The sequence below is a fragment of the Lagopus muta genome, chromosome 17 (assembly GCF_023343835.1).
Source record: "Lagopus muta isolate bLagMut1 chromosome 17, bLagMut1 primary, whole genome shotgun sequence".
Taxonomy (NCBI): domain Eukaryota; kingdom Metazoa; phylum Chordata; class Aves; order Galliformes; family Phasianidae; genus Lagopus; species Lagopus muta.
The window spans coordinates 7,042,573-7,055,695 of NC_064449.1; the positions used below are offsets into that span (position 1 = coordinate 7,042,573).

Sequence of the window (13,123 nt, forward strand, 5' to 3'; positions counted from 1 at the left end):
GGGCACGACACGAGACACAATGCAGTGTCCTGAGGAGGATGGCAATGCACCCTGCTAAGGATCCAGAGGGACAAAGTGACCCTTCTACATTCATTTCTTCCAACTCTGACCATGACCGCATAAGAGCCCAAAGACAACGGGATGCAAAGTGCAAATTCAGCCCAGATGTAATCTCTGGGGTCACTCGCTGTGGGGCTAAGCCCGAGCCATCAGTTTGGCACAGAGCTGTCAGCACCACGCTGTGAGAGGCACCTCAGCACCCAGCACAGCATTCAGCACATCACAACAGCCCAGTGCAGAGCACATATGACAGCAGTGGCTGTCAGGTACCTCCAGGGCCATGCACTGTGACACTCCCAGATTTTTCCCCAGACTGTTCGCTGAACTCCAGAGCAGGACTGCTTGGCACCTCGTTTGCATTTCAGGATCTTTATTTTCAGGAATACCTTTGGCTCTCCTCCCACCACAGTACCCAGTTGTTCAGTCAAATCGCCAGGAAGACACGAGTCTGTTGATTCTTGGTTCAAAAGCATTTTTGTGCTCGTCAATCTGGAAAAATACAATCGTCAATCACACGGTCTTCCTGTTACACACAGGCTGTGCATGCCAACTAACACCTTCATCAGCTGAAACATGAAAGGCATCATCGATACACAGCACGGTGACTTGTTATAATCCCCGGAGTGCAGGCAGGGCCTCTTCCTGTAACGAGCCAAGCAAAAACACGACCTGGCTCAACGGGATGTCAAAGCGTGAAATGGTACGTACTTAACCTCTGCACTTCTGAAACAGCACAGAAAGATCCTATGAAAAAGAAATCAACACAGTCCTTTCCTTGTTAGCTTTCAGGAATGCAGGAAGGAAAGTTTGCACACTGCTACCCTCAAATTTATTAAAATAACTACACAGCTCAGTTATTCTCCTTTCTTGCCATCTTCTGGTTCTTCGAAGACACCCCTCCCCCCCCCCCCCCCCCGCTTGTCCTGCCAGCTTGCAGGTTGTGCAGCCAGTGCAGAAAGCCTTTATCTACTCTTAACTTGCATTGCATGCACCCTGCCCTGTCCCCTGGCCATTCCCCTCCGGCAGCCAAGGTCTCAGGCTTAGCAACACCATACTGGATCTAGAAAACCAACGTTCTGATCCGGCAGGATAAATCAGAGTCATCATCAGCTTTGGCAGTACCTTCCATACCCAAGGCAAGTCTGAGGAGTTTAACTTGCATGACAATTTGACACCTATAGGAAAAGTATTACTCTATTAGCTGACATTGCCAAAAGTCCTGAATTTTTTTAATGGGAAACAGGATCACAACCTTCAAAAGCTGCTATTGTTTCAAGGAAAACCTCCCCGCACTTCGCATTGTCCCTGGGAGTGCTGTGATGTTTCCAGCTGGAGCCTAAGGGCTGCTCAGACCCTCAGGGAAAGCCAAATATGAAGCAAATCAGTTCAAACGCTGTGCCCTTTATTGCTTCCTTATGACACTTAATAATCCCTCCCCACACTCATGTCTCATCTCTGCTTGTCTTCCCATACTGCACAGTTGCTAGAAGCATTTCGTCTTGCCTTCCCTCTGCTGTGTGGAGCAGCCTGAAGGCCCAGGAGCAGAGAAGTGCTATCACAATGGGATGGAGCCTGAGGTTCAGTTTCCAGCCCTCAGACAGCCTCAGTGCCCCTCTCCAGCTCAGTTGGAAAGCTGCAGCTCAAATTTCAGCCTATGTTAAGTCACCGCTCAGCTCCACTCCTTCGCCAAAGAGAGGGAAGCCAGGAGAGCCTTTCTCTAAAGCAAAATCTTTGGCGGGGGGGAGGGGGGGGAGAAGGGTGGAGGAAGGAAGTGAAAACACATGGAGATGGTTTTTGTGCATCAGATAGAGCAAAGAAAGGCACAGGCAACTTTTCAAACATACCAGAATGGCTTAGCATGATTTGTAACCAAGAGCTGGGTTAAATAAACAGCTTCTACAGCAAACAGCAAACTTTCTTTGGGATGGGGAAGAGACAATTAAGGCAGCAGGACCTGCTCGGAGATTTCTGCAGAAGACCAAGGCGTTCACATCCTTTTGTACCACAAAGCTACCACATGAACTTCTGACACCAGCATCTCATTAAGGGGAGACAAAGACCTAACACGGGCTCTACCAGCGGCACGCCACTGCCCCACATCGCAACCTGCCAACGTGACACCCAACCAGTGCTCCGTGCTGACTGCAGCTACACAGCGCCTGACCCCACATACCATGCTGGCATTCATCCATCTTCCCAAACACGTTTGTAATTGGCTGCAACTCTGTTGCACAAGAGTAAGGACAGCAGACACATGCCCAGAACAGCCAGGAGAGAAGAGATGCCTTCCTCATTTTATTTTTTCCTTTTTAGCACTTCAGGGTGTCCCCTCTTAAGCCTGCCAGGCTGAGCATAAGGAATCAAAACCTTGCTGCTAATTAACATATTCTCAGGTCCCACCAGCCTCCCTGGCCCAGGAACATAGGCCAGTCTAGATCAATGTAACAAATGTATCAAAGTAACCAAATTCTTTCAAAGACTCAGTGGCAATGCAAGAGCTGGCAGGTTTGGAAAGGCACACATTAAAAAAATAAAGCATCCAGAAACAGTGACATTTTTTCCTATTTAACACTGAGACAGGCACTTTGTTAATGCAGCAGCACCTTTCCTCCAGATCAGCACTCTGCAAAGTCTGCACCCATGGGAGCAGCTCCCCCTACCCTGAAATGCAGCCACTTCCAGGGTGAAAGTCCCATCACTGCAAACCACTGGAGAAACCCACTAAATGCCAGCTGAACACCAGAAACTTTCATCAGTAAATGGAACTGATATCTCATGCTCAGGACATTTACACAAGACAAGCCTTCCTGGATAGAAGAGGTTTCCTTACTGAAGAGCTCTTTTACACCACACAGTTTCTTTTTTTGTATTACTACCATAAATGCTGAGGGAAAAGGGTCTGTTCTTGGCAAAGAACTCTGTTTTGACCATTTCTTGACACAGTCGAATAGATACAACACGTCTACTGAAGCCAAACTCACATTTGTTGCAACAGAGGTCCCGAACAGACGTTCCATGCAACGTAATTTCTGTCTGCTGGCACCATTCCACACTGTTAAGCTCTGCTGTCCCTTCAGCCACGAATGCCCCAGGAGAGGCAGCAAGCTCTGCTCTATTATTGGAAGACTCAATGGAGCACATCCCCCACAAGCCAGTTACCTCCCCCTGAACTGAGTGAAGGGAGTATTAAAACCCAGCAACTGTCTTCTGTTCAAACCAGATGGCATAAATAGCTGGAGAGCTATCAAACAAAGTATACATTCAATACTTCAGCATAACATGAAAGCCCCGTTAAGCAAGTGTGTGCATACATACACACCCACGTTCAGGGACCAGAGCAATGGCAGAAAGCGCTCGACGAACTGCTCCAGTGGCTGAACTGCTCAGGACATCCACAGCATGAGCTGTGGCCAAACTTCCACAGCTTATTCTGCTGAAATTATGAATTAGAGTAGAAAAACAAACCAAAAAACCTAGAGAATGGCATGTCACATCCCGCTCACTGAGAGATGCTTTGAGTAACAGAAAAAGCGACCAGAAACCCAACACTCTGAATGACACACAAAAAAAGAGCTGCTCCCTGCCCAGGTTTGAAGCACTGTGGCTCAAATTCCACCTCACTTACCTCGTCCATCTTTTCTGATATTGGAGTCTGGTCCCCAGGCACCATTTCTTTAACCTCCAAGGTCTCGACTTTGGAGGTCCTGTTCAGCTGATCAATGGGAGTCATGCTGGCCTCTGATGTACCCCTGGAATTCTGATTCAGAGAAGCAGTCCCAGGGATGGGCTCATCATCATCAGAGTCAGGTAACGGCGTGGGGCTGATGTCCTCCAGGCCCGTGCTGGAAGGGCGTGAGGAAGGTGTCTGAGCTCTGTAACCGGGCTGAGAGTTCGAACCGTACATTGGGATGGGAGAGAGCTGGGAGGAGGAAGAGGAGATAGGGCTACCTTCCATTCGGACCTCATTATCTGAGTCATGCTCATTAAGAAAAGGTAACTTTGTTCTCTGTTCTTTTAAGAGCATCTCAATCCTTGAGTCTAAACTATTATGCTGCATTTCAGACTCCATGGTGGGGGTGCCAGGGGTCTCACTCCTCTCAGGCGTCTGAGAGAAGGACGGTGCGCTCGGCTCAGGAGCAGAGTTTGAATCTGGTAAGGGTGGAGGTTCCTCTGGTTTCTCCTTCACTGGAGCAAAATCAGCGCTGGTGGCAGCACTGCTTTCTACGACCATCTCGGCGGGAGGCGGCGCAGGTCTTCGGTACTCTGCTTCCCTGGAAGTTTGGGCAAACGGCTGCTCCTCAGACTGCGGAAATACGGCTGGTGCTTGGTAAGGAGAGAAGGCAGACTTGTAACTCGAAGAACTCGAGTGGCTCAGGGGAGGAGTGTGAGAGAACTGAACTGGCTCCTGCTGATGGGATTTGAACGTACTGAACTGATGCTCTGTCCCGCGGAAAACACCAGGAGAATTATGAACATAGTGATGTCCTCCCGGTCGACGGTTGTAGGCATCCGTAAATTTTGTTTCGTGTCTCCTGTGTTTGTACCCACTGTCCTGCCCAAAGTGGTACACTGGCGTCGTCTGACGGCTGGAATACGTGGAATCCTGGGAAAATGGCGTCCCTAACCGTGGGGTGTGGGGCGTCCCTTGGGACTGCGGGGTGAATTGACTGAATGAGTTTGGGGTGTCCTGCCGACAGCTGGAATAGGCTGTGTCGTGGGAAAACGGCGTGCTGCTGTTTGGGGTGACAGACGATCCCGCAGAGGAAAGGTTACTGTCCTTCAAGCGCTTCAGAGAATCTGTCAACTATAAAAACAGAAAAGAGAAAAGCACCTAAACACACACTTTTCAGATACTATTTGTCTAATCCACCTGGTTTTCTGAGAAGTACCCTGGGAGTTTGCACTGATTTCCATGACAAAAAAATAGGTTAGAGCATTCTTGAAAACACAAACCATCATCCATTATGAACCATTCCCCTTGATTTGAAAATGTCAAGCAAAGAGAGGGACTCTAAGAGGAGGAGGACGGAAGCCAATAAAATAGTGTTCTTCATAAGCTCTACTTGAGAGCATCAGGTGAACAGCAGACTTGCATAAATACTTTCAGTTATAAGAATTTGAATTTCTATTTGTACGTCTTGTCTAAATTGCAAACAGAGAAGAAAACGACAAAATCCTGCACAACAATGAGAAAGTTTGAAAACATTTCTGAAATATGATCAAACTAACTTTTTTTGCAAACAAATCCAAACATCCAAATCAGCAAACAGCAAATCTGCAATCGAACCTATATATCAAGCCCATAAGTGAAAGCGGAGGCCTGCTGAAGGCAACATGCCTCTCGCTGGTTAAGGAGCTGCACACCACTACCCTTGCTACCAAACATTTGTTTGAAACAATGAAGAAGGCTACAGGTGTAAAAGACTGAGAAAGTTCCCAGCTGCTAAAAATAGGTTTGAAACCCCTCCATCAAGACAATGCTCAGGCAGAGTGCTACTGAATACGGCGTTTGAAAACTGAAACCCTACAGTTCTGCAGAGCAACCAAGTAATTGCTCTGCAATTGACTTCACAGGAGCATCCAGGGGGTTTCTAGGAGAAGCCCTGCTCCCACTCAGACACTGCTGAGTCATAACAGTGCCCTGCTAAACATCAGCGCCAGAATCAATTTTCCATAAAGCAAAGCAAGAGCTTCACCGTGAGTTCTCCTGGTAAAGAGGCAGGGCTGAGCTCCAGCTCCCCAGCAGCACACCACGTCCCACCAGTCAGACCATAGAGTCACTGCTGCTTTCCCACACACAGGTAGGTAAAGGGATCCTTCCCATGATCTGCTCATCACATGCCAGCACCACTAAACCCACCCCGAGCTCACACCTGCCTGCTACACTCATGCATTTCATCCACTTACTTATGCAGACTCTGCTCCTAGTGTGATCCCTTGTCAAGACCATGATCACATGGACATTAGGATTTTTCAGATCAGTGGGATATTTATATTCAATTCACAGCTATTAAGCTGTCCTGAAAACATCTGATTACAAAATTAATGAAATTATGGCATTCCAGGAAGTCATAAGGGCACAAAGAGGTTGAGAGGAAAACTTTATACTTAGAAGCTTCAAAAACCTCTTTCAAAAATTGATGCCTTCAAGTGAGTTTCTAAGCTATGATCAGAGACAAAAGGATGTTGAGAAGAACTAAGGGGGCTGAGGAACCCACACCAACAGGCTTTGTTTCTTTTTGCCCCCCTCACTGCAGTGGGGTTTGTAGAGGAGCAGTTACCTGGACAAACCCATATAGAGATTTGTTCCCTAAGTACTGAGAAAACCCTGGGAGCCCTCAGGTATTTTGCTGACTGCTTTTCTTAAAAACTGATACCAATGACTAATTAAGATTCTGGTCAATTGATGCCACTACTCAAGATCTGATGTTTCTCCTCTGTTAGCTGAAGAATATATGGGCTAAGAATTACATACTGCAGATGCTAGGCCAAATGTAGCACTGTAAATCACTCCTCCTGTCTTCAAGGGAATAATGTCAGGGACAGACCTGATCCCATCATCCTCTTAACTGCCAGAATTTCTAGCATTAATAGGGCACATACTGTTGGATCTATAGATATTTTTCATTCAAAAAGACAAAGAACACGTACCTCTATGCAAATGTGGGCATACAGATTAGCCACATGCACTGCATCCACAGTTACACCTCCTGTGGCAATACGATCAAGGTGTCTTTAAATGTAGATTAGTAACATGCACTGAAACTGTGACCGGACAGAAAAAAAACGAAGCTACTCTAAAAGTCCTAAAAAGCAAAGTTCAATGAAGAGTTTGTTTGGAACTCTGTAGAAGCTACTCTTAAACAAAAACCAAGCAGACCGTACCTGGAGGGTTTCATTTGCAGTTGGCGATGTGTCCTGTTCAGTGCCTACAGGCAGGGTCTGAGGAGTGTAAAGACCATTAACGAGCAGCTCATAGAATCGCATGCGGGTTTCACCTGCACAAACCACAATAGAAGAGTTTTAAAAACCAAAATAATATGGTCTATGTAAAAATATGCATTCCTTGTATTTGCTAACGCTCCCAGCCTGTTGCATCCCTGCAACAGAGGAGCAAGCAACACCTCTGAGTTTTGTTTGTAGAGATCATCTCTAAATAATCTGCAAGGCCAAGTGAAGTCAGACGCTCCTTTCTCAAGCCAAGACAAAGAGGTTTCCCAAATCCTTTTTCCTCTTCTCAGTCTGCTTGGCAGCTCTACTCCTTACCACGCTCTCTGGAGAGCAGCAGTTTCCCTCCTCTCCAAAGTGCCAAGCAAATAGTTTGCAGATTTAAGAAGTGAAACTCTGACCGAAGGGACAAGCCTCTGCCAACAGCCAGAGCTGCTCCAGAATGCTCTGCTAACACACCTTGCTGTCAGAAACTGGCTGCTAGAAATGCAAACAAGGTGCCTGGGAATGCTGAGGACAAAACCATTAGCACTGCTTTCCAAAAAGACACTGATATTTGCTTTCCTTTGTTCAAGGTGTGTGCTCGATAGCATCTTTCAAAGAATAAAAGCTAGAGAACCAAAATGCCCCCCCTATCTTGCTACTGACAGCCTTTTCATTACTAAATCTCTGAACTCTGGAGAAGACATAGTTTGTTAATATTAGATTTTTCATTATTTTGTAGTTTAGTAACCCAAACCTTCTTATTTTGCAACCTGTAAGAAACCCCATGCTCCTTGAGAATCACTGTGCAATTTAAAAGCAAAGCATCCATAGCCTGAATCTGCACGTGGAAAGGACTGATTTATTTTGAATAAACACTGCAGATGAAGTTATTTGATTCTCAGATTTCATTTCATAAAGCCTTGAGCCACATTATCAACTACGTCAAGTGTTCAACTGAAGTCATAACAAAAACCCATCTCTTCAAGACAAGGCCTAAGATGCTTGGAGTCATTAACACTTGCACACCCCCAGGAAACCACGGCACTCTGGATACAGAATTGTTGGGTTTACTTTAAAACTGTTTTTAAAAGAAATGTAAAATAATTATTAGAAAGTTTCACATTTCCTCCTGGAAAACTTACATTTTCATTTTCAAGGAGCTTTGTGTGTAATGATTCTTAGCTATTTCTCTAAGGCCAGGCCATTATTATGTCCATTTTGCAGAAGGATTCACTGAGGCAGAGAGCATGCTTTAAACCAGCCCGCCTTAGATAAGGGAATTGAGTTATTAGTTCCAGATTCCCAAGCCTGTGCTCAGGCCAGACAGACAAAACACTTTTGCTCCTAATATTTATTTTACAGACACATACAGACACACACATATGAAGAATAACCTAAACCTGCTAATGCTACCTTAGGAACAATACTTTTACTGGACTTTCTTGGATTACAAAACATTTGCAGTGGTACTCTTTTAGAATGGAATAGATGCAGCTGTGGAAAAAAAAAAAAGAAACATTGGAAGCACCAAGATGGCAAACAAAACAAAATGCAATTTAAAATAAGATTTTGATGTTCTCTCCCTACAAAGAGGAGCATTAAAAGTCAACTGTCTGTTCAAGATGTGCAGAGTAGTTTATGAATGGACGAAAACCAGGAGGAATGCAGTACAATCAGCATGTTTAAACACCTGTCATTAAGACATCCACTACTTATGAGCCTGCTTTAGCTTACATTACTAGAACTACAAATGGTTAATTCTTTTTAGAAATGTAATTTACCTTTCAATTTCAAAGTAAGCAGGGAAAAGAGCCTGCCTGTATATATTAATGATAACAGAATGTCAAAGCATATGTATATAGACAATGTTAGCTTACAAGAGAAAGCACGGAGCTACTACTGTGATTTTGTTTCTGCTGGGGATCCGTAATGTCAATTAAGGTCTTACTATACCCTCTTACCACGTGTGGCATGCCAACTGCTGTACAGATCGCACGCTAAATTGTTGAAGCCTTTCAATACAGAACAAATGATCAGCAATGCACTTCTTTTTTCTCTTTTCTAAGAAAATGGTGCTAACAATGCCCTCTTCCCAATGAAGGGTGCAACAAACCAGCTTTAAACTAGAAATGTAACATTTGCAAGGCAGAAGTCCAAGAGACAGCTGATTTACATTGAGGTTGCTACACATCTTCAGCTTTAGACAATGGCTAAGATTTGGGTACATTTTAGCAAAGTCCTTCACTGAGAGTGAAGGAAAAGAGAAAGCAGTAAGATGCAATGTTTCCACACCACCAGAAGGTTTACAGTACTCCTCAAGCTCAGGGGTGGATCCGGGAGCTGGCTGGGACAAGGGGGTCCTGCTGCTTTAAGACAGGCTCTCACTTGCACACACACTTGCATGCACACTCACACTGTCAAGTGCTGGGCATGCTTGTGCTGCCAGCCTGGAGTTTGCTGCTAAGCATCAATGAAATGCCAGGCACGCAGCAGCCAGCACCCCAGCCAGAATCCCCACCTCAGAGCACCAGGAGCACAAAGTCCGCACCAAAAATCGAAACACGCCAAACTGTGGGGGGATGGCAGCCCGGGGATGAGGCTGAGCACAGCCAGGACCCTGTGGACAGGGCAGGATGGCAGCATTTTGCAAATTACAGGGCTGTCTCCTAGCAACAGACAACACATTGTGTTCCATGTGACTTGCAAAGGACCCAAAACGCAACGCACACGCAAGGGGAAAGGAGCTCCCTCCATACTCGTAACGCCAAGCTCTCGGGGCTGCAGCAGGGGCTGCTTTAGCAGGGGAAGAGCATGGGTGCTGCCAGCCACCACCACGAGGCCAAAACGAGCCCCTCACCTTTTGTATCCAGCTCCACGTGGATAATGTTGCCCATGACAGAGGTGTTGTGAAGGTGCTGGACAGCCTCCCGGGCACCTTTGACAGTGGCAAAAATCACTTTGGCAATGCCCAGGTGCTTCTTGTTCTTGGGGTTGTAGAGAATCTCCACCTCTTCCACTTCACCGTATTTCTTGCACATGTCGGTTAAAAAGTTTTCACGGATGTTGTCATTCAGCTTGGCAAAGGTGACCTGCTTGGGAGGCACTGGCCCCACGTAAAACTCATCAATCTGGAAGCAGGCACAAGGGAAGGGGAAGGCAATACAAATAATCGGCATCGTTAGAGAGCAGAGAAAAGGGCACTGGGAAGACACGGGAAGGAGAGGGTTAAAGCCTGCTGCAAACTTCAGGGAAAGAAAGCAGCCTCTGAGGAAGAGCCCAGCCACGCACTGAAATAGCTCTGTCCCCGAATACGGAGCAGTGCTGTCAGCAGGACCCCCCCGTGCTGCCCCCCACCCGAGAGAAGCCCCCAGACACAGCTCAGAGCTCCCAGCCACCTCGTTAGGCAGCTGCACCGATGGCTCGTGGTCTTTATGGAACAGGATTATTGTGAAACGGTTTGCCAAATAATAATGTTAATAGGAATGGGACTATCATTTAAATGGTTCATTAAACTGTTGGGAACTCGGGCCGCACTCCCGGGTAAACAAGAATACAAAGCTAAATCTGAAAGTCAGCAGCAGTACCTTGAATTTGGGGACAGACAGCTCCAACTCCTTCGTTTTGGTCCATATTCGCCCTATTCTGGGATCTCTGACACAATCCACAGGAGCGATTCCCGAGTTCTGGGAGGAGAAGAAAAAAAAGCACAAAAGCAACAATAACAGCGTTTGGAATTTAAGGCAGAAATAAAACAAAAACATAAACCCCGAGGAAGCAGGGGCTGTCTCAAGGGAAGAGAAACACATACACACATACACACACACACGTGTCAAATTGCAATACTGCTGGGAAATGCACACAGATTGGAAACACAGAAAGAAAGCTGCAGGTTGGGGCTCAGTGTTGGGCTCCTGACAGCTGAATGCACAGTGTCAGGTGGCCCTCGCTCCGGGGGCTGTTCCCAGCCCCCCCCCAGCACCGAGGGATCTGCTACCCAGGAGGACCCCAGCCCCAAAACAGGAGGGGTGCAGGACGGGGGGGGGGCACGGTACAGCGAGGGGAAATCCAGGACCCCCCCCCCACTCACCGGCATGCTGAAATGTTGCCCATCGTAGCGGTAGAGTTTGTGCTGTCCTTTTTTCAGAGCCGGGTCAATAATCAACTTGTAACTTCTCCAATGGTGATTTCTTTTCTCGACAGAAGTGCTGGCTTGGGTGCTGTTCTCCATTCCGTTGATCCAACCTGGGCAAGGGGGAGCGGAGAAGGGAAAGACAAAACACACGGAAAAGCGTGAAGTTAAAAAAAAAAAAAAATACTCAACAAAGAGCCTTTTTTTTTTTTTTTTTTTTTTTTTTTTTTTTTTAAAAGCGAGCCCCACACCCCGGCGGGGAGGAAATCCACCACGAAGCAAACCCGTAAAATGGGGGGGGGGACCGCCAGCTAAGTCCCCCCCCTCCACCCCAGCAAGACAAGAGAAGAGAGAAGGAGGAAAAAAGACCCAGTCTCACTTGAACTCTGCTTTTTGCCATGATCTTCAGGGTGCTTGGCTTTTTCCCCCGCCTTGATCTCTCGGAAAGACATCGCGCTCGGCGGCCGATCGTCTCCGGGCGGCGAAAGGCGAGCTCCCCGTCTCACATGGGGCCGGTTACCGGCGCGGGCTGCCCGCCAGGCTCCTGCCTCCCGTTTTCGCGAGCCACCACATATTGTGTGTGCTCGCTGCTGGCGGCGGCGGCCTCCCACAATACACCGCTGCGAGCGCCGCGAACGCCTAACCGCCCTCCGCCGCCTGCACATTCACGGCGGCCGCAGCGCGCAGCCCCCGGCCCGCGGCCGCCCCACCGCCGCCCCAGCGCCGCCGAGCGCCGCGGCATGGGCCGCTGTTGGGCTGCGGGTATTTTTTCCCCTCCCCACCCCGGGTTTAAGGCCGTCAAAGGGGGAGCGTGGAATCTGCCCGCTGCGTTTACCTTAGCGCAAAGTGTTTCTAAACAAGATGGACCTAGAGGTGGGACAAGTTTTTGGGGGGAAGCACTCGGGGGAAATTCCGACACCCCCTCCAAAACACAGCCCGCTCCCAGGGCCCGGAGGCCGCGGGTGGAGCGCGGCAGCACCGCACTGTTTGCGGGGGGAGGGGAAAAAAAAAAAAAGAAAAAAAAGGGGGGGGAACTGGAGGAGAATGGGGGGGTAGTTTTGCTTATTAAAGGTCCGGGCCCGGCGGCAGCCAATCAGCGGGGAGCTTCCATTTTGTTTTAGGTATTAAAGGCCGCGCGGCGCGGTCCCCCCGCCGGTTGCCGGGGCGCGGAGCCGGGCGGGTGCGGCGGGCGCATGGCGCGGGCGCGGCTGCCGACAGGCGCGGGGCCGCAGCTCGGCCGCGGTCGGGCAATTGGCTGGTTAAAGGCAGCGGGCGGCCGCAGCCAATCGGCGCGCGGCTTGCATTTGGCTTGAGTTATTAGACGGCGATCTAAAAACATCCTTCAGCAGACAGCTAAGGAGAGGCCGAGAGACCAGGCGGCCATCTTTCTGCAATGGAACGCAATGGCCAAGTGGGCTTTTCTTTGTTCCAAAAGGGGATCCTCCATATGAATCCACTCCGTCCACTGGCAGGAGCGCCCGGGGGGGTGTTAATTCTGGCAAAGGACTCACAGAAGAAGGAAGATTTTAAAAAGATTTCGGATTTTTCCCTTATGATTCGGGATCCATCTTTGTCTTGTGTAACTAGGTCATGGCACACCCTATGTCAGCAGTAACAATTTTGAATGCAAAAACAGAGTAAATACATGATTTTTTTTCTGTTGTTGCTCGGTTTTGGGGGTTTTTAAAGCTTGATAGAGTTCTGTGATGACTGCACAATAAATTTTAGGAGGTATTTCCTGTGTTAAACACCTAATTCCTGGCCATTGTTATTAACTCCTCTCGTGCTTGAAGGTAATGTTTTAACTATAGACATAGGAATACTGATTTCTGGCAAAAAAAAAAAAAAAAAAAAGGCAATTTTAAGATTTTTCTTTTACGTTGTAAGTACCCACTCCATTCTGTCCTTGCTAAGTGTAGTTTTCATGTTAATGTTACCGAAGTGGTCCTTATTTCTAAGCCTTGCATGTCTATGTTCTTGTCTGTTGCTCTAAACCAATTG

At 47.7% G+C, this 13,123-nt stretch overlaps 1 protein-coding gene across 1 annotated transcript in view; it reads right to left on the minus strand.

The window, feature by feature from the left end:
- The window catches only part of SETD1B (SET domain containing 1B, histone lysine methyltransferase), a 41,870-nt gene extending 30,051 nt beyond the window's left edge, over positions 1–11,819 (minus strand). The window contains exons 1-6 of the mRNA XM_048963923.1: positions 11,502–11,819; positions 11,081–11,235; positions 10,578–10,676; positions 9,851–10,121; positions 6,946–7,058; positions 3,686–4,864 (exon numbers count right to left, since the gene is read on the minus strand). Of these exons, the coding sequence (XP_048819880.1) occupies positions 3,686–4,864; positions 6,946–7,058; positions 9,851–10,121; positions 10,578–10,676; positions 11,081–11,235; positions 11,502–11,787 (2,103 nt within the window). The 5' untranslated portion in view covers positions 11,788–11,819. The remainder of the gene's footprint in view (positions 1–3,685; positions 4,865–6,945; positions 7,059–9,850; positions 10,122–10,577; positions 10,677–11,080; positions 11,236–11,501) is intronic.
- Positions 11,820–13,123: the final 1,304 nt, after the last annotated feature.